General features: G+C 40.9%; 5 protein-coding genes across 6 annotated transcripts; all 5 read right to left on the bottom strand.

Moving 5' to 3' along the window:
* Positions 1-963: 963 nt before the first annotated feature.
* Positions 964-10,606, bottom strand: LOC135792046 (uncharacterized). The gene is given in 28 exon segments (XM_065302671.1): positions 964-1,694; positions 1,746-1,961; positions 2,027-2,353; positions 2,356-2,622; positions 2,683-3,058; positions 3,115-3,158; positions 3,584-3,752; positions 3,809-4,135; positions 4,196-4,487; positions 4,556-4,716; positions 4,776-5,036; positions 5,111-5,603; positions 5,653-5,728; positions 6,455-6,586; positions 6,648-6,870; positions 6,928-7,191; positions 7,260-7,393; positions 7,455-7,621; positions 7,864-8,134; positions 8,197-8,320; positions 8,388-8,437; positions 8,499-8,612; positions 8,697-9,110; positions 9,169-9,346; positions 9,415-9,527; positions 9,925-10,184; positions 10,237-10,393; positions 10,449-10,606. Coding segments are annotated over 28 exon segments (5,853 nt in total). The 5' UTR covers positions 10,497-10,606; the 3' UTR covers positions 964-1,499.
* An 8,172-nt stretch (positions 10,607-18,778) lies between these two features.
* On the bottom strand, positions 18,779-19,971 carry LOC135791610 (histone H2A-like). The gene has a single exon (XM_065302053.1). The coding sequence runs from the start codon at positions 19,250-19,252 to the stop codon at positions 18,863-18,865; it is 390 nt and encodes a 129-aa protein (XP_065158125.1). The 5' UTR covers positions 19,253-19,971; the 3' UTR covers positions 18,779-18,862.
* Positions 19,972-20,244: 273 nt separating this feature from the next.
* On the bottom strand, positions 20,245-22,018 carry LOC135792045 (nucleolar protein dao-5-like). The gene is made up of 2 exons (XM_065302670.1): positions 21,681-22,018; positions 20,245-21,634 (listed from the first exon to the last, which is right to left on the bottom strand). Exons 1-2 carry the CDS (start codon positions 22,016-22,018, stop codon positions 20,245-20,247), a joined length of 1,728 nt encoding a protein of 575 aa, XP_065158742.1.
* Positions 22,008-23,471, bottom strand: LOC135791607 (uncharacterized). Its single transcript, XM_065302047.1, has 3 exons — positions 23,312-23,471; positions 23,103-23,241; positions 22,008-23,018 (listed from the first exon to the last, which is right to left on the bottom strand). The coding sequence occupies exons 1-3, from the start codon at positions 23,429-23,431 to the stop codon at positions 22,039-22,041; spliced, it is 1,239 nt and encodes a 412-aa protein (XP_065158119.1). The 5' UTR covers positions 23,432-23,471; the 3' UTR covers positions 22,008-22,038.
* Positions 23,472-26,120: 2,649 nt separating this feature from the next.
* On the bottom strand, positions 26,121-27,324 carry LOC135791609 (uncharacterized). 2 transcript variants are annotated; one of them, XM_065302051.1, is made up of 4 exons: positions 27,235-27,324; positions 26,791-26,963; positions 26,591-26,729; positions 26,121-26,506 (listed from the first exon to the last, which is right to left on the bottom strand). In XM_065302051.1, the coding sequence occupies exons 2-4, from the start codon at positions 26,908-26,910 to the stop codon at positions 26,121-26,123; spliced, it is 645 nt and encodes a 214-aa protein (XP_065158123.1). In that variant the 5' UTR covers positions 26,911-26,963; positions 27,235-27,324. The 2 variants fall into 2 exon arrangements, with proteins under 2 accessions (XP_065158123.1, XP_065158122.1); XM_065302050.1 differs by having other exon boundaries at positions 27,120-27,317.
* Between the last annotated feature and the right edge of the window lie 23 nt (positions 27,325-27,347).

Raw genomic sequence — 27,347 nt, 5'->3', positions numbered from 1 at the left:
GCGGGCGTACACACGGCGTCGATTCGGGGGCGAACTCATGCGCCGCGACGCTCTTTGCGTTTTCATCCCTGCGCGCATGTACTCAGCTCAACAATCAAATTTGTTTTATTGGCGAAATCAATTTTATTGAAATCATCATAACCAATCATTTTTTCACTTGTTGCCGACTTTATTATACTCGGATTTTATTAGTCTTTGAAAAGTTTTTTGATGGAAAAATTAATTTTCTTTCAACGAAGTCTGGAAATAATATTTAATGAATTTTCCGCTGGTCTGATTGTATCTACAAAGGAAAATGTTGTTGCCCGGTGATTGAAAAATGTCTCAAAGCAGCAATTCATTACAAGACTGCGAAATTTTCTTTCAGTTAAAGTTGTGGTAAAAGCAGGTGCATCGTGTGTTGTGGATTCTTTTGACACGTAATTGAAAGAGTACCGGAACAACAATTTCAATCATACACGTAATTTATGCGCTGGTTGCCGCTTTAGCCTTTGGCGGCGGCGACGGCGGCGGTGGTGGTGAGCGTGCAGCGCTGCATTGTGCGGCAATCATATTTGTCATCAATTCAAACCGAGGCTTTGCATTGACTTGCGACTCATTTGAATTATCGACCTCTTTGCGACGTTTTCGAGGATGTTGCCTGCGCTGGATTACGGATTACCTCGATCTTATCTGCCATTGTTTGACAGGAAACTAATACGCGTCATAACCAATCGAAAATTATTTTCCACCGATAACACAATCACGGATGGCATGTTTTAGGTATTTGCTTGCATCGGAATAATCTATCACGACTCAAATATTGATTTTGTTTTAATTAATGAAAAAAATTTGGCAAATATTTTTAATTAAATATTTATTACACGCGCGAATTAATGCACAAAGTAAATATTCATTTATTTTTCATTATAATGAGGTATTAATTGTGTTTAATTACATTATGATTCTTTGATGTGCCAAAAATGATAGCCGCAAAATAGGAAAAAATAATTTCATGATAAAACAATTAAAAGCAACTGGCCTGTTGCACACGTCACCCAACACAATGTGATGGAATTGAATAAGCGGAATGATAGTATTGTGGTGTTCGCACTAGATTCAGGCGCATCCGTAGCGTGAAACAACAAACAAAACGAACGTGTTCGTTTAATTTGCAAAAACGCGCGCCATATTTACATGCGCGGGGGTGTAGTGTGTGCGGCGTTGCCATTGTTGCGGTGTGTCGTGCAAAACATAGATCAAATATGAGCGAGTGCGCTCCTAGTTCGTGTTATTGTTATTTTATGTAAAGTAAGTTCCATAACTGCAATGCGCTCGTTGGAAATATTAAATTTTTATATTAAACGCGCCCGCGCCGCGCGCATATATTGCATGTGTGTGGCCACATTGTTAATTAATTTTTATTAAAAACAAAAGCACGAAATTTACGGCGCGTTTGTGCGGAAACAGGGCATTAAGGTGACGACTTGCGAGCAAGGTCGGATGATTAAGCGGTGATTTTAATTCGTTACTGGATTGTGAATGTGTACGCGCAGCGCTCGATGGTCGCGAATAGTACGATAAATGTGAAACTTTGCAGCTGGAAAAAAGGCGAGAATTTGCATCCAGTCTGTGAGTCGGAGTGTTACAATCTCCGCATTGCTCATTGCTTTATATTGATGCGAATGCGGTGTGTCGGGGAATAATCCTTGAATCTGTAAAATTTGACGATTAAAATGTAATTAAACTGACGCTGCTAGTCGCACCATTCCGAAGCAGTCGAGTTGTCCGAGGAGATCCACTTGCATCTCGAGTTTGTCGCTGATGCACAGCACCTCGACTTGTCCCCAATGAATGAAATACATTGTGTCATTAATTTCGCCCTGATTACAAATCACGTCGCCCATGAAGTGCCGGACTAATTTCGTGTGCGTCGTCAGCAAACGTAGAAAGTCATTGTGGCAATCACGAAACACCGGGTTCTAAATCAACGCCATCAAATTAGTACCAACACGCTCGAACGCTACGATTATAATGCTAAACTCACGCCGAATATGTGCGACCCAAACGCGTATATCTTTATCTCTTCAATTAGAAGTGTAGGGCCAGTTTCCAAAAACTTTGGCATTTGTTTTCCGTAACTTTTCAGCCAGACCCTCGCGATGTATTTGAGAATATTCTGCGTTAAATACGGAGAAACTTGTCCGTTCTTCAAGTGAATTTTTAGATTATTCACGCGTTCTGTGTACTTTTGTAGGCGATATCCAAAATGGCGGACAAGCGCCGCCATGTTTGCCACTAGTAAAGTGGTGACAAACTTACTCAGTACTACTGTTATCGTACAAAAAATGATTTCGAGTATTCTGCGGGTACAAACGTTGAAAAACCCGCCGAGCTCACCAGAGAAGTGACGAAATACAAAGCGCAGAGGTAATCCGTCTTGCAGTTAGATTGATTCGTGTATTTATCGTACAACCAACTCCCTCGGCTGCATACGTGCATCGGACACGCGGCCATATACCACACGCAAGCCAGCAGGTGTAAATAGGTCGTAGAGTAAATAAACAGCGATACCACTTTGAGGAATATAGCGTTGATGAAGAGATAGTCATGGGTGGCTGTCATTGACCATTTTATATTTAACTAAATCAAAAGATCAAACATAATTACTATAAAAACATAAAAAACACAAAAGTTACTTACGAATCTCATCACGCGATTCAATCGAAAGATGGAAATGTAAAAATTAAGCGATAGGACACCCTGGGGGCATGCCAGCGCAAATATTTCGAATGGAATTAACGCGAAAAAGTCAATATAGATTGGCCCGCGCAACAAACGTTTGCGTTTCACAACGAGTTCCCCCACATCGTTCATAAACGGCGTTCGAAAAATTAAATAAATTTTTACGACGTGCAGAAAATCCAAAATGTAGGAAACTGTGTAGAGGGAGATTGTATGCCTTTGGAATGCCACGTGATAGAGGGCTAGTTGATACGACAGGAAGGAGACAATCATGAAGATGAATTTGAGCCAGGTCGACATTAAATATTTATACCAAGTCGATAGGTTTTTTGTTCTGCAACAACCCACAGTTTTAAATATGTGATATTTCAGGTTGTATTTTATACTTACTTTGTTTCGATAGAGTTATACCGTTCATCAGATTCGAGATAATACTAAAAATATAATAAAACATGAAATTATTTAAAAAAATATTTTTTCTACTTCAGTGACAGTTTTCCACGGTTTTTAAATACAAAAAGTGGTAATTTTTATACGGACAGCCAAGCCGTGAGTAAAATTCATTATCTACTGGCATTATTTACGAGGCGGAGCTTGCGCCTGCGCATTTATCTACGGAGATTGGTTTGGTATTTACAACCTTACATATTGTAATAGTGTGCGAGCAAATTTTGATGAAAATTTTTGAAATACAAAAACCTCAAGTTGAACTAAAGTTGTAGTAAAAAAAAATAGCATAAACATCACGTGGCTAAACGTTATTAAACACTTGATTGCTTATACGTTTGTTTTAAATCGTGAGTAAAGTCCCCGTTTAGCCACTTGATAATTAATATACTATTAGAGAAGTAAAACTTACAAAGTTTTTGAGATACAACTCATTTTTCAATGAATACATGGCTGTAGGATTCTCTTTAAGGATATTATAAAGTTCTGTGGTTTGAATACACAAAATATCGGATGTTGTGATGGTTGTATAATTGAACATACTTCTTGAATACTCCACATTATCCAGATTTCCGAAAATACTAAAATGAATATTGAATATTTACATTTTTAAAAAGAATTTTTTTGTTATTCTTACGAGCCCTTTGTGAGCACAACTAATGGTGATCCCGCAGCGCTGGAAACTTGAACAGCACCCCGAGAAATAATATACACCCAGTTAGTTACATCGTTGACGCTGACAATAGTGTTATTTTCCAAGTAGTAAACAGTGCGTATTTCCGCGCATAGCTGTTGAAAAAACGTTAAATCCAGCCCGTGGAAGATTGGCACGCTATATAATGTTGACGCGTACAATTCCCAGAGAAAATCTTTCTTTAACGTCGGATGAAATTCGTCACACATTTCTTTATCGCCATAACCTTGGTTTCTTTGATAGATGTATTCGAAATGTCTTATATTACGCCTTGAATATTTAAAAACCTAATAATTTACGTTTATAAAAAGGAGGAAAAATGCTTTGTACCCTTTAACATGCTTGGGAACATGTTGTTCTTTCATAAACTTGCATAAATCATTTAAATTGTCCTTGTATTTGGTGAGATTGTCGTTGTAAAGTGCTTTCGTATTGGCAATGATTACCAGTATGTACGTGAACCAGATGTAGCCGGAAATTATCGTTAGGATTATGTACAGCAATTCGACGCGGCGTATCATAACAACGTCGGCGAGGGTGATTTGCAGCGAAAAGCACGTGATGCAATAGAGTGCGAGCAGGTAAATCTTCAGCGGTGGTACGTACTCGCCGGGATCAAAAGCTGTCAACACACATGAAGCATTGAAATAATGAGTTTCGAAATTATTGCTATTACGAGTTTAGGAGTACTTATTTCGGAATTGACTTTGGTGTAAAACCAGCTCGTGTTCTGCGGGTGTATTTCAGGCTGTCCATATTGATTGTTGGTCAGGTCAACGGAAATTAGCACTAGAATCAGCGTCAGCGTGTTCCAAAACACCAGCGATATGGTTAAATAGTTCAAAATCAGCCTGTAAACGTATATAGAGTCACAAATGTACATCGTATGTGCAACGTGTGAGTGGTTTACAAATATGTGGGTGGCTTTTTCAAAATGTCACGTCGAAAATACGCGAATCCGTTCGTAATGCGATACGCACGGATAACTTTCAGCAGCACGATGAACGCGGCCTCTTTTTTCGACATCACACAATCGAGGACGAGCTTCACCGGCAGTGCGGTGAAAAAGTCCACCGCAAAGCTGTGTTTCAGATAGTAGACGGCCGTGTACCGCGGATGCCAAACTAAAAGTCCACTTGAATTATAGTAGCACACGTGCAGCCGCAGATACCTGCAATGAATGTCACAAACAGCATTAATTTCCATGTTTGATGTCATTCCAGTCGCTCCAGAGTTCATACGCACACGTCAATCAAACACAGCAGGTCCCAAGGAATCGACAGCAGCAGCACGCCGTACCACGGCACGATACACTCGAGGATAAAGAGCGACGGATACAAAATGGCCGACATGAACGCCACGAATGCGTGAAACTGTACGTAGACGTAAATTAATCTTGAATCTGGTCGCAAAGTTTTCCGCAGCATGAGGAAACTGATCATTGAGTATCCCTGCCAACCTTTATGGAGATCCAGTGTTTTGGGATCGAGTTTGCCACCTTTGAAGCTGATGAATGTCGGTTGGTTGATGTTGGTTATGACGGGATCTCTATATGCGTTGTCTTGTTGTATATGGAAAGCTCGCATGATTACCATTGATGCTCTTGTTTCGGCGATAACTTTTTCGAAATTTATCTTTAATGATTCATCGGCTTGAAATTCCTGTTTGATGTCGTTGATGTTGAGGTAGAATAATTTCACGTTGGTGACGGTTTTTATATCGTGGAGAAGTGGCAACACTGCAAAATATTTTTTAATTTTTTTGTTTTTTTTAGAAAAAATGATTACTTAGAATCATCTCATAAAAGCCTGCATTTTGATTGGGTCCAATCATTGTTTTAATCCGCAGACCAATTCGGATGAGCTGAAAACAAGTTTTGATTTTACCATCACAAATTGAATTAACCGATTCCTTGGGGTAGTGTGCAATGTTTGCTGCTAAGGCAACAAGACAGCAGCAGTCTGTGTTTATTCAGCATATGTTTGCACTCAGGTTGTCAACCGCCCCCCGTGTGCAAATATGCATTGCAATGCAAGCGCTCCTCGGTTACAAATTCGCGGTCATCATCGCGGATCTTCGAAGGCGACCGGAAGGCGTTTGCGCTTCGCGCTCCGGCAGACTGCGTTTAATGAGCACGTGTCCGACCGGAGTCGTGGATGCGTTTGGTGGTAATTTACGTCGATAAGTAACCGGTGCATGTGCGGTAGCACGAGAGCAAATGCCGCGCGTTGCCATGACTGCGTGCTCGTGAATATCTCCCATTAAAATTTGATAAGATATGATTGTTGCGCAGACTTGCTTGTTGTGTTGCTGTCGCAAAGCGGAGCGCCTGGCAAACGCTCGCATCCCGTTAGTTTCCTACTCAAACAGTTTGATACACATCCGGGCGCGCACAGAAGAGCCGCCTTCCGCATTTGCCAAACAGTGATTCTAACAGCGTTTGAGTGGAAAGCCGTGTGCAAACGCGCACAACTTTAAACTTCAAGTTATATTTGATGTTGAATTTAAGTAAGTAACTTGCTTCCACAGCGTAGGTACAATACCTGTCCTTTCAACTATATTTAGCATTTTTCTCATCATTGATATTACCTCACAATATCCCTGCTGAATGACGTACATGTTGTAACAACGATCGCCGCCGTACGCAACGTACTCGTTAGCTGGATAAGTTTCATATTTCACCTTGCCGAGCAGGCGAAGTATTGCTGCCTGTGAAAACTTCTGTAACGAGATTAGACATCAAAGTTTACTCGTTTAATCCTTATTGAAATTTATACCGCACCTCAAACAAAGGCAACCTATGAACAAACGGGAATGTCTTCTCGACATTTATCTTTTGCCTGAAGACAACGGGAAGGTCGTCCAGAAACTGAGGTAGGACATAACCATTGGACAGACTGTAAATAGTCTCCATGTAGATGTTTAATCTATATACTATGGCCTTATCCATGTTGGCACCGATCATAAAATTCCGTAGATTATTGACTTTTAGTTGGAAATGATTCCTGATGAAATTTTGATTTTAGTTTGGAGTAAATATTGAAGAAGAAGAAGAAAAATACCGGAGATATCCATCTAAAGTGAGTGTGGCTGAATAATCCGCAAGGAGATAAGTGAAGAGGTACATATAGCTGATGCAGAAAAGGACAAGGACGGTTTTCTCGCGAATTGAGTCAGAGATCAAAACGCCCGCGGCGCCCGTCAGCAACATCATGCCATCGTAGATGGCAACCAGCAGCACGTAATCGCTAGAGTCTCGCATCACACCCAAATGCTGTGCTACGTAGTCAAGGTGAATGTTGATCCACGTATCAGACCCACACGGCCTGAAAATAACACAAAAATCAAAATTTAACCGATGTGGGATAGGTTAGGATAGGTCCTGATGTGAGACCTTTGAGGGCATGCAGTTTTAAAGTAAATAATCCCCTGCAAATATCCGAAGTAGAGGAGGCAAATGACGTAGAACACGATGCGACTGGCCTTTCCATGCAAACTCTGCGTTATGTTCACCAACTTGCTGAACACCTAAAACAGGAAAGGCAAATAATTGACGAAATTGTCGCCGGGGATGAGAATGCGAACGCACTCGGAAAACTTTCAGCATGTGATTACATTCGATGTAAGCCATCTGTTCCGTCAGATTGGCACCCTTCATCGCGCTGATGAATTCGATGGGCGTGATGCTTAGCACGTCGATGAGGAACATCAGCTTTCCGAAGCGATAGGATATAAGCTCCGAGATGGTCGTAATTACTATCATTAAAAAAGGCAGGAAATAGTAAACATGCAAATGATGCTGTTTTTAGTTCCTAAGTCGTAGAAAAGCGGCTCACGAGTTTACCAACTCGAACGAGTAATGTCAATCCGGCTTTGCCTTCGTTATTTCGCAAAACGTCGAAGCCCTCACAGCGCCGATTGACAATGCTTGTTACTCTTGTTAGTACCGCGTGAAAAACTCGGCTTTGCCACGTCTGGAGCAAAGGTAGTTTACTCACGCTGTTGGTGCTCATCCAGCATGGAAGTGCACAATTGAATTATGATATCAACCACGAAAGCCGTGTACGCCACGGGGCGAAAGAAGTGATAGTAGACCGACGGCGGGCTTGACAGGTAAAAGAGGAAGTAGGGATAGGTTAATATCACTGCTGTGGCGATGATAAACACGATGTAGTCCCACACCACACAAAAGTGACAATTCTCGTAGAGGATCCAAGGGAATTTATATGATAGAAATGTGCCGTCCTTGTGCGTGATCACATCCAAACCCTAAACATGATTTTATATGGTTAAGTAGGTTATTTGAAAAGGTAAAAAAATGCTTTGAGTACTTTGCTAATTTGATAAACTTCAAGTAGATTATTCTCGGATAACTTGCCGGTAACTTCACACCTACCCTTTTTCTTAAGGATATCTTTGACTAGTTTCAGAGTTTTGTCGACTCGCTTCTTGCGCCTGTAAAAAAACTTTAATTAAAGAAGTTTTTGAACGCCGTGAAACGCGACGTGGTGGAAAAACTCGCCTCGAGCTGAGTTTCTCGCGATGCTTCCGCCGTGCATTGTTCATTATAAACTGTAACATTATCCAAGGCCGGAAATTATATTTATAGATAATAATTTTAGCGTTTATTTACTTTATTTGTCTCGAATATCGGCCGTGATGGTTTCAGCTTGTAGCATTGCGCAAGGGTGCTCCAAAAATCAACTGTATCCAACTTGTGGATGTGGCAATAAGTGGTAGCCACCAGCTGGAAAACAAAACACACAGCAGAGGCGGTTGAGTGCCAAGGGTAGAAAGGGTCGCGGCTTATGATCGCAGAGGGTTGGATTACCTGCGAGGGCATCGGGATAGGGTTGAGCATCGACGTGCTGCCGATCGAAGTGCCATATTCGAACATGATGATGGGGCTTTCAATGTCGTCGGGGGACACCAGCTGTACGACGCCCTTGGCGATGTAGATCATCCCTAGCAGCGACTCGTTCTGTTTGAGGATTACATCGCCTTGGTTGTAGTGCAGCGTGTACATTTTCAACGCCAGGGCGATTTTCACTTCGTTGTGGAGGTTTTTCAAATAATGATTGCGATTCAACGCGTTGAAATATTTATCCAACTTGATATCACGGATGAAATTATCTGGCAAGTTGTGGACCAGCGAGCATCTGATCACGGCGTGTTCCTTTATCCAAAAATTCACGTACCAAATATTTGCGGTTTCTCGGAGTTCTTTTGATATCAATCTATTGTCCTGCAATGTATTTTGAATGATGTAGCCTTTATTTTTATTTTGATGAAGATGAACTCACGAGTTCTTCTTGTATTAATCGTAATTTTGTTTGGTACACAGCTCTGCGTCTGTTAGCGTTAATTTGGACTTCGGTGAAAGCTCCCAAAAATACACCAGTGTTTATTAACATTCCATAAAACATCAGGACTAACGTAAGAAAAAACTCAAGATTATTTCGTGGAGACCCACCGACCAACCTAAGATAAGTCGTTGATGAAATATTTATCTTTAATTATTATTATTGAAGGTAAATTTCTCCTTTTACCCCATTTTTGTTGTAGAATCCAAAGCATTAAACATGCATATTATGTACAAGGAAATTGGTTCGGTGTTTACGTCGACTTTATCATTCCAATGGCCGACGCTATCGTTACAACCCTTAAAATAGGTCATTATGTAAGCACTGGGGAAACAATGGAGTTTAAAAATTGAAGTGACCGATTTTCACGCATCTGTGGATCATTAGCGATGGTAGAAACATGAAACGTCTCGTATCTTATGTCATAACGCAATTAGCCTGCATAACCGACTGCACTCGGGCATCTGTGGGCCTCGTCGAGTGTTTGCATTTGGGGCTGATTAAAGCACTTACCTGCCTCAACTGTGAAGCACGTCTACTCCAGCGTCGGAAATTATTAATACCACTCCCGGAGAGCGTGGTGCGTATATCGGAAGTCAATGTATCCACGGATTAAACAATGTCCGGTGGCTGTACTCAACGACTTACCTTCACCAGTAAACATGGTTATGTTTAGTTATAACGTATGCAACTTACAAAACACGCAATCAATTTCCAAACGCATGCGGCGCTGTGATTGAGCACGAACGTCAGCAGAAGATATTTGAGCAGGACGTGCATACGGCCCTGCCATAGTGGGTTCCGTGTGACGGTGCGAAAATACTGAAACAGGCGATATTCTCGTAGAGTGACGAAAGCGAGCACGATTTTTGTGTTCACTCCGTTGCCAGGCCACAAAAACATCCCGAAGTCCATAATGGTGGCGGCAATTGACAAAAAGTCGATGATGATTAGCACTGAAGCGCGCATTAATTATTAAATTATACGCGGGGACTTACAATGGCTTACTAAAGTGTTTGCGGGTGTATACTTCCATGTCTCGTAACGTCGAAGAGAAAAAGTGAAGCATTGATGAAATGATGTCAATTAAATTGATGAAATATGCGATAAAGCATACTAACTTCACAAATGACTTGCCGATAATTACATTTTCATCAAAAAATTCCTACAAATTTGGTTGGTTATAAAACTAATTTTAAGGTTATTTAAGGTTAGGTTACCCGGTAGGAGAGTAGAGTATAGATAAAAGTGGTTGTAATGGCTACCATCAAGCACCACGTTGCTCGAAGGATAAAAACACAATACTTGCAAAGAATCCTTCGGTACCAAACGGAGGTTCATAAGATTTTTCACTTTCATCATCACTATCGGGCGGATATATCCCATAGACACTTTCAGCGAATTGTTTACGTGATGCTGGAAGATATTCCACATTGTTATTGATCAAGGTTTTTCTTTTAATCGTAATCATCAGATAATTAGACACGATATGTCAATAGGCGTTGCTTTGACGTGTTGATTATAATTCCATTGAATAGTTGATTTATTAGTTGAAATATTTACGCGAGTTTTTGACACGCATTGTTTTCAATTTTGCTGCTTCATTACAAATGTTGTCCAAATGCCCAATGATGATGATGATGATCTGTTGTTAACACGAGCATCGGCCGAGAACAATTATCATCGCTGTGTATTATTAAACATGCGGTTCCAGATCGTTAAACGTGTGTCGCTAATATCGGAAGTGAATTGCGGAGGACGTTATACTCGCGCCGCCGCCGGCTGCGCGGCTGGGGGTGTGAGGATGGTGCGATTTTGCGTACTCGAATATCGCGGCGCATGACGTCCATGACAATTTACATCTGTATTTATTGCCGCTAACAATGATATATGGCATCGGAGGTATTTATAAACGACAAACGCAATAACTCTCTATCCTGTTTTCCGTGTATTACGCGTCGGCCCATATTTGCCTCGTTTCGTAATTTTATCAAATGGCGGCAGGGATCCAGGGCGAATACATTTTTTCCGCCGACTAACACTTTACACGTCGCTTTCGGCCATTTTAACGTCATTTTTCGGATTTAAAGAGGAGTGTGAATTTTACACCCGCGCGTCACGTTGAATTATCACCTATAATAACAATAAAACAACCTAAAATTTATTATCAGGAATATTTTCCTGGATGAAACTTTGATTATTCAAAAGGGTTTCCGTGGTGTGTGGTAGTCGATATCCGCGCACGGATTAATTCGAGTGGTTTACAGCGTGAAGCACGGCGCACGGGAAAAGTCGGGAAACAACGGACTTAGTTCCCGAATTAACTATCTCTCCACAGCGGCGGCGGCGGCGGCGGCGGTGGTGGCACTTAGCACGCACTTCGCGCGTGGAGCACATGCATGCAAGAGGCGGGAAAACTAGGAGCGAGCATTAGCCAACGCAGGCGGCCAGAAGAGGTTACCGTAATTCATGTTTAATATGATAAGTTCGTCAGTGGAGCACAAAGTTGGCTGTAAACTTCATAATCACTTGTCGTTCTTCCCGACTCTTGGCCGGGGCCGCACGCTGTTATTGTTAAGGGACCGACACTTAACGTGAGACGGCGAGCAACTTGGAACGCGAAAGGTAATAGTAAGCCACTTTAAGGGTCGAGACGGCGGCGGCGGCGGCAGCAAACCCGGAAGTTGGCGGTGGTCAGGAGTGAGTCTGCACGCCGTCGGAAAAGGGTCTGGATTTGGATTATTGCACGCCGCGCGGAAATAGCAACAAAGGTAATGTGATCGTGCGCACTGCAGATGTTGGGATTACAACGGCTTCAAGAGGTTTTGGTTTTATCCCAAAAATGTTTATTACACACACAACTGCATCAACTCCTCCCCAATTAAACACAAAACATTATAAAAACGTAAAACATCTAAGTGAAAATGTATTGATTTTGAAATAAAATAAAATGCATCATTCCCCTTCGCGTATCGTTGGCGTGCTCAACATGAGGCGTAAGTAGAAAGTAGCAATGTATAATGTATATTCTTCAAAGTTTTAATGAATTCAAAAATAAAATGAAGAGCCGTTCAACAGCTTTGTGAAAAACTTTGTCGTTTTTTTCGCGCGGAAGGCACGCCAGGCCAATTTAGAAACACGGAGCGCGGAGGGTGCACGCGCCCGCATACCAAGACCCCGGTCATTATTCAAAAGTACATATAAATGCATTATGCGCATATTATACGAACGGTGTTGTGATTTATTGTCGTGCGCCCCACAACTATTCGTGTACGTCGAGCACTTAACATGTTCACGTTTGCGCGACCCGCTTCCGAGGAGGCAGCAATAATAACCCTTGTTTCTCGTTATTAAATATTCAAATTGCATCGCAATCGCCTTTATGGACCCGCAGATAAAGCCCGTTTGTTCTTCAAATACGTTTAAATATCGCGCGTTACACGTTAAAATGTTATTTGTTGGCGTATTGTGGTGGGAATTGTCAGGTTAAGCAGGACAAAATCATTGTCTTTAGTGCATTAGCTTCGTTGACTGCAGGGCGGCATAATGTAATCAGTGATGCAGCGTAACGGAAGTGCGCGATCTTGTTATGCGCAAGCAGAGTATTCGGGCGTATTCTACGAATAATAATTCAGCGTGTTATTGTTAATTAGGGGCCTGCTATGGCCCGTAACGGGGCCGCGGGGAAAATTGGCATTTATGTATATTTTCATTACAGCTTTGATATTCAAATTCAAAGCCCGGGCTTGGAATTTAATTAATTACGAGATTGTTATGCATTCCAACATGTGCGCACCCATCCGATGCTGTACCGCCGCCGCCACTGCAGCGATCTTAGTTTTGAGCTACGACAAAGACGGAGATGCACAGTTGTTAAAATGATGCCAGACTATCGATACTGCAGTTATTCAGATGGTTGCTGGATTATTACTTGCACGTTGCTTCTTCGATTTTGACTTATTTCATGATGCGAGCGTAATTTTGATTACCAACGAAGCAATAAAACACACAATATGCACGATAATTAAATCGCAGTAATTGTTTGAAGTTCATTCGACTCTATTAACAAACATTCTATTGTTTGCGATAACCATATAATAATATTCCGTATTTCGCTCGCATATAATAGATTTATGTGTAGGAACTTTCGACTGAAGCAGTGTTTAAAGTATTTTCAACCAGGGTTAAGAACTTTGACATAATTTAAATTTTTTTTTTGTATATTATTGGCGGCGCGGCGTAAAGTTTTCGCACATGGCCTCGAAATATGTAAAAGTGCGCCAAGTCACGCCGGCGAAATTTATTTTTTTTCTGCAGCCGAAAACTGCTTGGTTTACCGGATCAAGTGGAAAACTATATAAATCCCCCTCAACATTTTTGACGAACATTCTTATGAAATATTCATGTGCGCGTGTTGGCAAACTTTCCGCGCGCATTTTAAATATTCATTCCATTAAATGTCTTCTCAGAAATCTGTCATGAGCCATTATGCAATTTTTAGCACTTCCAACAATTGATACGTATTATATATTTATTCAAAAATATATAAATATCGTGATGTTTGTTGCGTTAAATGCGGCAGTTACCATCCGATCATTATAAAAATAAATATTTAATTGAATTAAGATCAAAAATTACATTTGCAGGCCGCTGGGAGGCATTAAAGTAGTTTATACCACCTTTCCGGACAATTTTCCGGCGTCCGCCACAGGCGCTCCCAGCGGCGATAAAAACAAGGTGAGAAACTAATTTTTTATTTAAAGGGTAGCCACCCTTTCCAACTCGAGTGGAACTGGGCCAGTATAGACACCTGCGCGCGCAAAAAATAAACCGCTGGTGGCGTGCGGAATGTAACGCGCAAAAGTTGCAAACTATTTCAATATTAAAAGATGCTACATAATGGGCTTCGTGTTTCATTAAAATATTTGCTCCCGGCGGGGCGCGCGAGTAAGCCTCCCCCATCGAAAAGTTAAACGCCACTCCCTCACACAACTCACAGCCGGATGAAAGTTTTTGAATATGATGGCAATGACACTTGATTGAGTAGAAAATTGCATGTCAGTGCTAAACTATGCGCTGTAAATTTAAACTTTACTCACAGATAAACACAATATTTTGTCCCTGTCACCTGGTTTTTGATGATTTGTAATCAAAATTCTGAATTCGGTTAGTGTGTTAATTAAAAGTTGTGCGCAATTTTTTCTCCCTTTTGCTAAATATTTAAGCGAGCGCGCCACACGATAACTTTACTTTAATTATAAGTATTAGGAAAAGCACTTCCCGTTTTAGAGATTGCGAGCGTAAAACGAGATGTAAAAAACGATAAGCAATCTAAATGCAAATTAATATCTTACGCCGCATTGTCCGTGGCGCGCGCGCGCGCGCGTTCCTCCCACGTCTAAATATAAAAACGAGCTTTAATTGGAAAAACACTCATAGCTACTTTCTTTCATCAGCGGCGCGCGTTGGACGCCGACGGGGTAAAAATGAAAGGAACAATTTATTAAAGGGATGCGGCTGGAAGGCGTCGTACGTAAATCAAGCGCGGGCGAAATAAACAACATTCGATATTGTTCGTTATTGGGGAGTAATTTGCCGGAATTAGTTCGGCTGTCGATAATAAATTGCTTTTTTTTGTCTCGCGGCGCCTCCACCACAACCTTTGCGCCGTAGGTAAGCTAAGAGAGATATTTGTAATTTACTGCGCGTTGACTTGCGACGTCGAAGACTATTCGCTCATAATAATACGCGGTACATCCAACATAAATCTTGATTTATGCGCGCGTGTAGCGCGCAACATCGTCGCGATAATCAAATGTGTCGACCTCCCGGGCGCTTTTCTAAAGATAGCGTGTACTTTGTGTAATAAATTTTAATAACGGCTCGTGCGTAAATCTCCGCATCGCTCCCCATCCGTCCGATGTACGACTTTTATTGCATGTTCCTGCTTTTATTTATTTTTATTTCGTATGCCGCCCAAAAGTGCACCAAGTCTGCTACAAGTTGATATGTTGATTCGGCGCACCGATGAGGAGCTCTTAACGAAAGTTTGTCATGCGATTATGGATCAAATATTGATGTCGTTCCAGCATGAATTTAATATATTCCATTAAAAAGCTGCATATTAAATACGTCAGACATCACTTACATTTTTCACTGCAAGATTAAATTAGAAATGCAAAAGAAAGACATGAATATTTAACACGCGCGGATGCTTTTAACGATTTAACATTTTCAAATAAAATTAGACGCGTTGACATTACGAAAACAAATCGCCACTTGAGTCAATAAAAACTAGTTCTGGCTGCGGTTGACAGCGACTGCGTAAGCATTCGATATGTCATCGATTTAAGTGGCTTGCCCGGCGCCTCCACCACTCGAGTTTACTGGCACATTATAACTCGTTGCAATTTAATGAAATAATAACGAAATGTTTATTTCGTCGAAGAAAATCAATAGAATTAATCAATTTGTGGATGTCGGTGAAAGGTAAATGGGTTTTAAACAAAGTTCATAATGGATAAAGAAACGCCGTCTCGTCCTGACTCAGGAATATAATTTAGTATCTTATTCTTGGGTCCGACGTGGAGTATTTAGGCAGTAATCCGGCACGTTGTCCGAAAAGGGATTGCGGGGCAAACAACGCGCCGGCAAATCCTTTTCGCAACCGCCGTCGAAATTGTATTCAAACCAGCGCGTGGCTTCCAAGTCGACGGCGCGGATTTGGTCACGTGGCGCGCCCACAGTCGCAATATCATCCATTATTTAACGCGTCCGTCAATGCGGACCGCGAATTGAAAATGAATTCCGCCCCGTCTGCCAAACACACAAGCAAGGCGGCGGTGAATCGGGAGCGTAAATGTTTTTACTGCTTATTGGATTAATTTCGCTCCGACACATTAATTCACGCTTCCGGAGCGATTTTTGCACGTTTAAAATGTCAATTTTTATATTCAATCCGTTATCTCCCAAACACGCCCAGATTGCTTCTCTGAGGTGAGCTCGGCTGAAAATAACAATAAATTTAATGAAAACGTGAGTAAACTCAAAAGTGCCATTGTTCGCGGAACAATTTAATGAAAACTCTCTTACACTAAGCGCAAGTTTCTAAACCTTTCCATTTTGTTACATTGTATATTTAAAGTGTCGTCTTTCCAAACTCAGCACTCAGTAAATAAACTCTCAAGTAAATCCGCAAAGTATGTCGACACAACTCAATTACAACACCACAGTTCTTTCCCTCCGGCTAAACAAAATAAATTTCATTAGTTTGTGCTTTTCTCATAGAATATTGACACAGCGCCAGTTTAAAAACAAAATCAACGTTGTTTATCATTTTTCATGATAAATGCTCGCGTGGTTTTGCCTCACCGAGAAACCCGGTAGATATATGTGTAGTATTAGTTGTTGAGTTGATTTTCGACGTTCGGGGTTGTTTGCTATTTGTTGTTCGTGACGCTAATGACCGGTCGATTTACGTTCTTAATTAGCTCGATTTTCCTGGCGCGCTGTGGCGCATTTGTTGCGACTATTTGAGTGGAGGCGTGTTGCGTCGCATTTTCGACAGTTGATATCAGTTAGCACCTTGGTGTATTTATTGAACTTTCGGTTTGAATTAAACTGAAGCGAATAATGATGTGATTACCCATGGGAGGCATTGAAATAACTAGAAAATACCTCGTGCGCTTCAATTCCCCGCGTCTTCAACGTCGGCACGAGGCAATTTCGTATTGAAACAATTTAAATGTTAAATATACTGATTCATCTTGATATATTCGATTTGGAGAAATCTTATTTTTTCGTACAAGAGTGAACTTTATCTGCGATATTTTAAATCAATTCACTGTTGTAAACTTTGCGGGAAATAATCGCGAGCGCGTGTTAAAGTGCTTTCGGGCGTTTTTCAAACTGCATCCGCGAAGAGCAAAGAAATAAATCGGATGAAAGGTAGAAGTACGTTATTACCTAGCCGGGGTGGCGGGTGGTTGGTGAAACTCGCCATCTGCTTTCTCTCTTTGCGCGCAATCGTAAAAACCCCCGGCGCGATAAAAGCCAGTCGTAGAGAGCATGAAGTATTAAGGAAGAATAATGGTTTGTTTAATATCAGCTTGGAGACACGCGCCGAAAATCGCACATTTGGACACAAACACTCAATGCGATATTTATGGCGACGCCAATTAAGCACACCACTAAAACAATTGCGCTTTTACTGGTGGCCGTAATTTGTGAAATGTGCCATCGACGTAAAATGCCTGTCGAATTTAATAAACTATCCGCGAGAATGGCAACTATCACGTTGGGCAAATATTATTCTTGTGCCACCGACCGCGCGCACATGCCACTTTGCTCGCTTTTTCAACGAGCGTGATGTTATCCGCACGTTACCTCAGCATCCGACATGGCTTCATTGTGTTTTACGCGCAGGCTAAATATTATCGTTGACAGTGCTAATCAACTCGCGTGAACATTCCATTTGAATCAACACTTTTAAATAAATATTTTCTTCTTACATGTTTGATTACAACGTGTATTATGTACATAGTTTTTATTTCTACCAATTTTCTAAGGTTTTGAGATATAAAAAATGTTACTTTAAAGACGAACGGCCAAGGTCATGACTAAAGTACTTTAATCACGGGTTTTAGTCACGGGGTGGGGTTTGCATCTGCGCATTTTCTTACGGAGCAGTTTAAACCCAAATAAATTGTTCAAATACAAAAACATGGCTAAAACTCTCGTTTGGCCACTTGATACTTAATATTTTTCTATTATTACTTAATGACAATATATAATTCATGACGACTTATATTTAATATGTCAAAAACAGTTTCGTCTAGTCCCTAGCCTCTTTGTAAATTCCAACAGTTTCATTAACTTCTCTTCGCGAGGGAGAAGTAATGCGGGTCATTTCGACCCGTCATAAATGCTTATAAAAGCTCCCTGTTTCATTATCATCAAATACAGCGAAAATATATATTATCCAGACGTAAACACTCGACGAGTCCATTACCTTTGATACTAGTAATTCCCCCAGTGTTTGTTTGCTCGTTGCACCCGCCGAACATATGGAGGGTCGCCTTGATCCACCACTACCACCAACATTGCGACCACCGGCGGGGCTTAAGTTCTTTGGCTTTCAGTCTAAATCATTAATCAACTCGTTTGGTGAGGGCGATGCGGATGCGTATTTGCGGTTTCACATTTACTCGTCAATTGAAAAATCAAAAAAATGTCATTTGCGATAACCAATCAAACCGAAAATGTTTAAATTCTTTTCTGAACAGAAAAAAATCGTTGATTGTGATTACAATTGTGATTCGCAATTCCACTCCGCTCAATTCGTGCATTCGAGGCGGGGGCACGGCGTGTGCTTCACACGAAAGCCCGAAATTAAAGATGTTTATCTTGTTATTATCGCCAGAGAATTGGCGCTTACATTAGGCACATATAAAGCGATTAATTTACAGATAACACCTAATGGTAATCATGCAGCGCGACGACGTAAACAAAAACACGAATTCAAACATACAAAACGAATTAAACTCGCAACTCGCGATTATCCCACGCTCTAGGGGTGCAAATCTTTTATTCACAACAAAAGTAAACACGAAAATCAATTCACACCTCACATTATTCAAATTTGTTCGCTGGTTGATTTCCGTTCAGACTTCTTCGGTAGTAGAATCGATTGGATATTGGGCAAGACACCACCTTGAGCAATAGTCACACATGACATAAGACTACTTAGCTCTTCGTCATTGCGGATTGCTAATAGAAGGTGGCGTGGAATGATACGAGTCTTCTTGTTGTCACGGGCAGCGTTGCCGGCCAGCTCGAGGATCTCAGCAGTCAGGTACTCGATGACCGCCGCAAGGTAAACAGGTGCGCCGGCTCCAATGCGCTCCGCGTAGTTGCCCTTACGCAGCAGACGATGAATGCGTCCCACGGGGAACTGCAGCCCGGCGCGAATAGACCGCGACTTTGAAACCGCCCTCGTCTTGCCTCCCTTGCCTCTTCCAGACATCTTCAAAGTGGTAGGAAATCAGTCTTTTGACCCTTTTGACCTGACGAACCACACTGAACTGAACAGTGTTTCGTTTTATTTATTTTGCATTTGTTTCTCGTGGCCTTCTGTTTAAGTTTTTTGATAAGTCAAGTCAGAGACGGCTTTTTTTCGTAATGAAAATTTGTTTTTATTTCTGTCTGTAGTTTGTGCTAGGGTCGTGTTAGGACCAATAAGTTAGGGGCTTGATGCTGATGGAAATCGCATGGAAGTGGGCGTGTTGCTCGGATGATTGCATCATTATTGGATCGTAGCGTGGAGTGGATGCTTTGCACTAGGTTTCCACGAAACACCGATGGGGTGGCGACGGTGTGACGATGAGATTAGTAACCGCCGAACGCCGCCGTCACCTGGAGATCCGATTCGATGGCGGAGCGTCTCGCCGGAATTGTGCAAACGCGGAAATTGTTGTCTGGGTACACGCCTACCTTTCGAATTTCCTCGGAAAAAGCTGATTTTGCTCTCAATTGCAGAATTTCTTTTTTTTTGGTTCGTAGATATTATTACCGCAATACATTTATTTGCAATGACTTTGACAAATTTTGATAGGTTAAGTTATTATTTTTAAAGTTTTGAATGTGGGATGTGCACATGTATGGTGTTTAATATCTTGTGCCGGACATTCTCGACTTTAATTAAATAATTAATTAAAGCCACTGGGGAAATCATGCGCATAGAACAATCTGCCTGGGCTGAGTCGGCCGGAATTTTGGCAGGCGACTTTATGCCTGATTTATTATGGCACATTCAACTGAAGACTGCTTAATTATTTACAACCACCTTTTGACCAATGCAGTATGATAACTCTCTACTCTTCATTTTAATTTTTATACGTTTATTGCCATCACCCAGATAAATATTGCACATCTATATAAAAAATGTTGATACACTTATTGTATCAACTATTGTGTTTACAGTTGATTAATAAATTGATTGTAACAGGTTATAAGTTTTTAAGTTGATAAAGGTTTTTTCTTCATCTGTAGATCAAGCTCTTTGTTTTCGATCTCTAGCTCTAAAGCACGAATCTTAAGTTTGTTTAGCTTTTCGTTTGCAATTTGGTCAGCATTTGCTGTTGCAATCCGAAGATCCAAAAGTTCCCCACGTTTCTGGTCGTTCAAACATCTTCCACAGATATAAGGACGTGAGGCCTTGGTCACATCTTCAAAAGCGTGTGTTTCCGGAGCCGATATTTTTGGGGAATCTGCGTTATAATCGACGCTAGAAATGGTGGGCGTGACATCCTGGTTATATCTGTTTTTAAACAGGGGTTGAGGTCTATTCTGAGTTCCACTTTTCACTTCTTTCTTAATTTGATCCGCCACATATTCCTTAGCAGCTGGTTGCTTAGTAGATGTATTCTGGGAATCATCGCTAGTAATGGTGGGTTTCTCATCTTGGTTAAACGTGTCCTTGGGTGAAGGTATTGGAGTTGCATTCTGCGTCCCACTTCCCACTTCCTTATTACTTTGATCCAACATATCTTGCTTAGCAGCTGCTTGATTAGTAGATGTATTCTGGGAATCATCGCTAGTAATGGTGGGTTTCTCATCTTGGTTAAACGTGTCCTTAGGCGATGGTATTGGGGTTGCATTTTGCGTCCCACTTCCCACTTTCTTCTTAATTTGATCCACATTTTGATTAGCAGGTGTTGATAAAGATGTTTTCTTCATCTGTAGATCAAGCTCTTTGTTTTCGATCTCAAGCTCTAAAGCACGAATCTTAAGTTTGTTTAGCTTTTTGTTTGCAATTTGGTCAGCTTTTGCAGTTGCAATCCGAAGATCCAAAAGTTCCCCACGTTTCTGGTCGTTCAAACATCTGCCACAGATATAAGGACGTGAGGCCTTGGTCACATCTCTGGAAGCATTTGTTTCATGAATATTGCATATTTTAATTTGAATTGGTAGGCTAGCAGATATTTCTGTTGTTTGTTTAAAAGTTGTTGGGGATGCATTCTGGGTCCCACTTTCTGCTTCCTTCTTAATTTGATCCAACACATCTTGCTTAGCAGCTGGTTGCTTAGTGGATGTATTCTGGGAATCACCGCTAGTAATGGTGGGTTTCTCATCTTGGTTACACGTGTCCTTGGGTGAAGGTATTGGGGTTGCATTCTGCGTCCCCCTTCCCACTTCCTTCTTAATTTGATCCAACATATCTTGCTTCGCAGCTGGTTGCTTAGCAGATGTATTCTGGGAATCACCGCTAGTAATGGTGGGTTTCTCATCTTTGTTATACGTGTCCTTGGTGAAGGTATTGGGGTTGCATTCTGCGTCCCCTTCCCACTTCCTTCTTAATTTGATCCAACATATCTTGCTTCGCAGCTGGTTGCTTAGTAGATGTATTCTGGGAATCACCGTTAGAAATAGTGGGTTTCTCATCTTTGTTATACGTGTCCTTGGGTGAAGGTATTGGGGTTGCATTCTGCGTCCCCCTTCCCACTTCCTTCTTAATTTGATCCAACATATCTTGCTTCGCAGCTGGTTGCTTAGCAGATGTATTCTGGGAATCACCGTTAGAAATAGTGGGTTTCTCATCTTTGTTATACGTGTCCTTGGGTGAAGGTATTGGGGTTGCATTCTGCGTGCCCCTTCCCACTTCCTTCTTAATTTGATCCAACACATCTTGCTTAGCAGCTGGATGCTTAGTGGATGTTTTCTGGGAATCACCGCTAGATGTGGGTTTCTGGGAATTCACCGCTATCTTGCTTCGCAATGGTGGGTTTCTCATCTTGGTTAAACGATGTTTGTTTAAAAGTTGTTGGGGAAGCATTCTGAGTCCCCTTCCCACTTCCTTCTTAATTTGATCCAACATATCTTGCTTCGCAGCTGGTTGCTTAGTAGATGTATTCTGGGAATCATCGTTAGAAATAGTGGGATTCTCATCTTTGTTATACGTGTCCTTGGGTGAAGGTATTGGGGTTGCATTCTGCGTCCCCCTTCCCACTTCCTTCTTAATTTGACCCAACACATCTTGCTTAGCAGTTGGGTAATTAGCAGATGTATTCTGGAATTTATCGCTTGGAATGGTGGGTTCCTCATCTTGGTTAAACGATTTTTGTTTAAAAGTTGTTGGGGAAGCATTCTGAGTCTCCATTCCCATTTCCTTCTTAATTTGATCCACCTCTTTATTAACAGATGTTTTCGGGAAATCTGAACTAATTGCGTTGGTAAACAAGCTAATGTTTCCTTTCTGGTCATACGTATCTTGAGAGGAAGTCGATGTGGTAGAAGCCTGGACCAAGGTGGAATCAACGGAAGTGGTCGTACTTCCAAAGGCGTTGATTTTCGTAGTCTGATCCAACTTAACTTGAGTAGGAATTGGTTGAATAGCCGATGTTGTCGGAGAATCTTTTTAATAATAACATTGGAAATACCAGACTTTTCATTCTGGCCAAATATATTCTGAGAAGTTTCTGGGGTAGAAGTATGCGCCAATAAGAAATCAATGGGATCAAGTCCATAGACGACTGGTTTCTTGATTGGATTCAACTTAACTTCAGTAGCCGATGTTTTCGATGAATCTGCTTTAATATTGGTGGTGAAAATGGTGGTCTTTGCAGCTTGGCCGGACTGGTCTTGGGTTGCAGTTGTTAGAAGCGGAGAAGAAACTGGATTACGAATTGTTTGATTAGAAGTCGAATATGTTGGCTGGAGAGTTGTAGGAAAGCTAAACGGTGCACTACATGAGTAGTCACGTGTAGAGTTCGAGTATGACTGACGACCATAATCTAAAGTACATGATAACGTTTTTTTTAATTGCAGAAATATTAAAGCTATGCAGAAAGTAAAACTGCTTTTATTAACATAGTTACCACTCATAGCAGCTTGTTGTCTTATTCCTTCATATGTCATACCGGAATAGCGCGAATTAGCACCTGTCATACTTTGGTATTCACGTAGAAACTCCGCTTTACTGCTAGTTTGATGATATAAATCCGTCAACTGTGACGCCTATATTGCAGATAACGTACATAACTTACATATAGGAGAATTATAAATGCTTTATGCAATAAAATATTACCGAAGTTATATTATGTTTAGCAAGTCGTCCAGCGTATACAGAACCAATGCCTGGTACATCTTGTGATCGTTGGGATCCTTTTCGTGAGGACACGAATGCATGGTGTTTCTTTGTGGGCATTTTGACTGCACTACTAACAATTACAGGTGACTATCCAGACTATATATCCTATCATTGAAATAAAATATAATATTATCACAACAGCATACTGATACAGTACATGTCAAGATAATAACGTGACTAATAGATCGATATTGTGTAATAATCACTTATTTCATTAGTCAGTAAAATGTTTTCATTTCACAATTACTTAAATATAATCAGCTAAATTATATCATTTCTGAAACGAGCAAAATTTCTAAAACTTTTACCACTTGTATCGATGCGAAGCGATCGTAAACCTGCCGAATCGCGAATTGGGGGGTCTTGTTTAGGGCGCGTGCTTGAATAATCGCGCAATATCCAGAAAAGGGCGCACGTGTATCCGCATTAACGCTCACGTCGGTCAACTGGTAACTTATACCTATCTTAATACCCGCCGCCCGTGGCTGGGGTTTCCGCGTGGGATGTGTTTTGAAATACGACACGGATTTAAAGTTTTAATATCGACGCCATCGCCGCAACAAAAGTTTCCACCATTACGCGCACCTGTGTCGCGTGTTGCATTCACGTAAAGAAATAAATATCATTCACAATTAAACAACCAGATCACTTTTTTGCTTTATTCGATAAGATGAAACATGTAATTTACAAAAAAAATACTGCTAGTACGTGGTTATAAACGTGGCGTTTGGTTTAGAATAAAGTACAAAAACCCAGTGCCATTTATTGATTAATTAACGTCCTAGGTAATGGTGGTGCATACATGCAACATTCTAGCCTTTGGGTCTAGGAAATTTACATTATCTGTACAAGGTCATCTGCAATTCATGACACTTTTTAAAACCAATTACAAACCGCACACCCGATCACTGCGATGAGATACAAATACGGTCGTAGAATCCCTATTGAATTAACACTATTCTATAAACCCTTGATGGTAGACTGGTAATTTTATTGTGCGACAATATCAGTTTTCGTAAATTTCCAAGTCCCGTGAAAGCTTTCTCTGTAATAAGTTGTATATTATTAGATTCTAACAACAGATCTTCTAACAGTGGTGTCTCAGAAAAAGTATAATCTCCCAGCATTGATACACTTATTGTATCAACTATTGTGTATACAGTGTTGATTAATAAATTGATTATAACAGGTTATAAGTTTTTAAGTTGATAAAGATTTTTTCTTTATCTGTAGATCAAGCTCTTTGTTTTCGATCTCTAGCTCTAAAGCACGAATCTTAAGTTTGTTTAGCTTTTCGTTTGCAATTTGGTCAGCTTTTGCCGTTGCAATCCGAAGATCCAAAAGTTCCCCACGTTTCTGGTCGTTCAAACATCTGCCACAGATATAAGGATTTGAAGCCTTGGTCACATCTTTAAAAGCGTGTGTTTCCGAAGCCCATATTTTTGGGGAATATGCGTTATACTCGACGCTAGAAATGGTGGGCTTGACATCCTGGTTATATGTGTCTTTAAACAGGGGTTGAGATCTATTATGAGTCCCACTTCCCACTTCTTTCTTAATTTGGTCCAACACATCTTGCTTAGCAATTGGGTGATTAGCAGTTGTTTTCTGGGAATCACCGCTAGTAATGGTAGGTTTCTCATCTTGTTTAAACGTGTCCTTGGGCGAAGGTATTGGGGTTGCATTCTGCGTCCCACTTCCCACTCCCTTCTTAATTTTATCTAACATATCTTGCTTAGCAGCTGGTTGCTTAGCAGTTGATTTCAGGGAATCACCGCTGGTAATGGTGGGTTTCTTATTTTGGTTAAACGATGTTTGTTTAAAAGTTGTAGGGGAACCATTCTGAGTACCAATTCCCAATTTCTTCTTAATTTCATTCAACACATCTTGCTTAGCAGCTGGTTGCTTAGCAGTTGTTTTCTGGGAATCACCGCAAGGGATGATGGGTTTCTCATCTTGGTTAAACGTGTATTGGGGTGCATTCTGAGTCCCACTTCCCACTTCTTTTTTAATTTGATCCAACGCATCTTGCTTAGCAGCTGGATGCTTAGTAGATGAATTCTGGGAATCACCGCAAGGAATGGTGGGTTCCTCATCTTGCGTGTCCCATTCTGCGTCCCAGTTCCCACTCCCTTCTTAATTTGATCCAACATATCTTGCTTAGCAGCTGGTAGCTTAGCAGTTGTTTTCAGGGAATCACCGCTGGTAATGGTGGGTTTCTCATTTTGGTTAAAGGATGTTTGTTTAAAAGTTGTAGGGGAACCATTCTGAGTACCAATTCCCAATTTCTTCTTAATTTCATTCAACACATCTTGCTTAGCAGCTGGAGGCTTAATAGATGTATTCTGGGAATCACCGCAAGGGATGATGGGTTTCTCATCTTGGTTAAACGTGTCCTTGGGCGAAGGTATTAGGGTTGCATTCTGCGTCCCACTTCCCACTTTCTTCTTACTTTGATCCGATACATCTTCCTTAGCAGCTGGTTGCTTAGTGGATGTATTCTGGGAATTACCGCTGGTAATGGTGGGTTCCTCATCTTGGTTAAACGATGTTTGTTTAAAAGTTGTTGGGGAAGCATTCTGAGTCTCCATTCCCACTTCCTTCTTAATTTGATCCACATCTTGATTAACAGATGTTTTCGGGAAATCTGAACTAATTGCGTTGGTAAACATGCTAATGTTTCCTTTCTGGTCAGACGTATCCTGAGAGGAAGTCGATGTGGTAGAATTCTGGACCAAGGTGGAATCTACGGAATTGGTGGTACTTCCAAAGGCGTTGATTTCCTTAGTCTGATCCAACTTAACTTGAGTCGGAATTGGTTGAATAGCCGGTGTTGTCGAAGAATCTTCTTTAATAATGACATCTGAAATACCAATAAGAAATCAATGGGATCAAGTCCATAGACGACTGGTTTCTTGATTGGATTCAACTTAACTTCAGTAGTGGAAATGGTGGTCTTTGCAGCTTGGCTGGACTGGTCTTGGGTTGCAGTTGTTAGAAGCGGAGAAGAAACCGGATTACGAATTGTTTGATTAGAAGTCGAATATGTTGGCTGGCGAGTTGTACCAAAGTTAAAAGGTGCACTATATGAGTAGTCAGGTGTAGAGTACGAGTATGACTCACGACCATAATCTAAAGTACATGATAACGTTTTTTTTAATTGCAGAAATATTAAAGCTATGCATAAAGTAAAACTGCTTTTATTAACATAGTTACCACTCATAGCAGCTTGTTGTCTTATTCCTTCATATGTCATATCGGAATAGCGCGAATTAGCACCTGTCATACTTTGGTATTCACGTAGAAACTCCGCTTTACTGCTAGTTTGATGATATAAATCCGTCAACTGTGACGCCTATATTGCAGATAACGTACAGATAGGAGAATTAAAAATGCTTTATGCAATAAAATATTACCGAAGTTATATTATGTTTAGCAAGTCGTCCGGCGTATACAGAACCAATGCCTGGTACATCTTGTGATCGTTGGGATCCTTTTCGTGAGGACACGAATGCATGGTGTTTCTTTGTGGACATTTTGACTGCACTACTAACAATTACAGGTGACTATCCAGAATAAATATTTTATCCTTGAAATAAAAAATAATATTATCACAACAGCATACATATACAGTGCATATCAAAATTATAACGTAACTAATAGATCGATATTGTGTAATAATTACTGAAATATAATCAGCAAAATTATATCATTTCTGAAACGAGTAAATTTCTAAAACTTTTACCACTTGTATAGATGCGAAGCTATGGTAAATCTGCCGAATCGCGAATTGGGGAGTCTTGTTTAGGGCGCGTGCTTGAATAAACGCTCACGTCGGTCAGCTGGTAACTTATACCTACCTTAATATCCGCCGCCCGTGGTTGGGGTTTCCGCGTAGGATGTGTTTTGAAATACGACACGGATTTAAAGTGTTAATATCGACGACATCGCCGCAACAAAAGTTTCCACCATT

The sequence above is a fragment of the Atheta coriaria genome, unplaced genomic scaffold, assembly GCF_025399875.1.
Source record: "Atheta coriaria isolate IRGN ID8LTWV9N9 unplaced genomic scaffold, Caltech_Dcor_3.1 hic_scaffold_5_pilon, whole genome shotgun sequence".
Classification (NCBI taxonomy): domain Eukaryota; kingdom Metazoa; phylum Arthropoda; class Insecta; order Coleoptera; family Staphylinidae; genus Dalotia; species Dalotia coriaria.
This window is presented reverse-complemented; position numbering and strand designations above follow the sequence as displayed.

Coding starts and splice junctions, on each gene's coding strand:
- LOC135791607 (XM_065302047.1), bottom strand. CDS start 23,431: ATGCCCACAAAGAAACACCATGCATTCGTGTCCTCACGAAAAGGATCC. Junction 23,242..23,311: donor CTAAACATAATATAACTTCG/GTAATATTTTAT, acceptor TCTGCAATATAG/GCGTCACAGTTGACGGATTT. Junction 23,019..23,102: donor ACAACAAGCTGCTATGAGTG/GTAACTATGTTA, acceptor CATGTACTTTAG/ATTATGGTCGTCAGTCATAC.
- LOC135792045 (XM_065302670.1), bottom strand. CDS start 22,018: ATGAGAAACCCACCATTGCGAAGCAAGATAGCGGTGAATTCCCAGAAA. Junction 21,635..21,680: donor ATACCTTCACCCAAGGACAC/GTATAACAAAGA, acceptor GGTGATTCCCAG/AATACATCTACTAAGCAACC.
- LOC135791609 (XM_065302051.1), bottom strand. CDS start 26,910: ATGTCCACAAAGAAACACCATGCATTCGTGTCCTCACGAAAAGGATCC. Junction 26,730..26,790: donor CTAAACATAATATAACTTCG/GTAATATTTTAT, acceptor TCTGCAATATAG/GCGTCACAGTTGACGGATTT. Junction 26,507..26,590: donor ACAACAAGCTGCTATGAGTG/GTAACTATGTTA, acceptor CATGTACTTTAG/ATTATGGTCGTGAGTCATAC.
- LOC135791610 (XM_065302053.1), bottom strand. CDS start 19,252: ATGTCTGGAAGAGGCAAGGGAGGCAAGACGAGGGCGGTTTCAAAGTCG.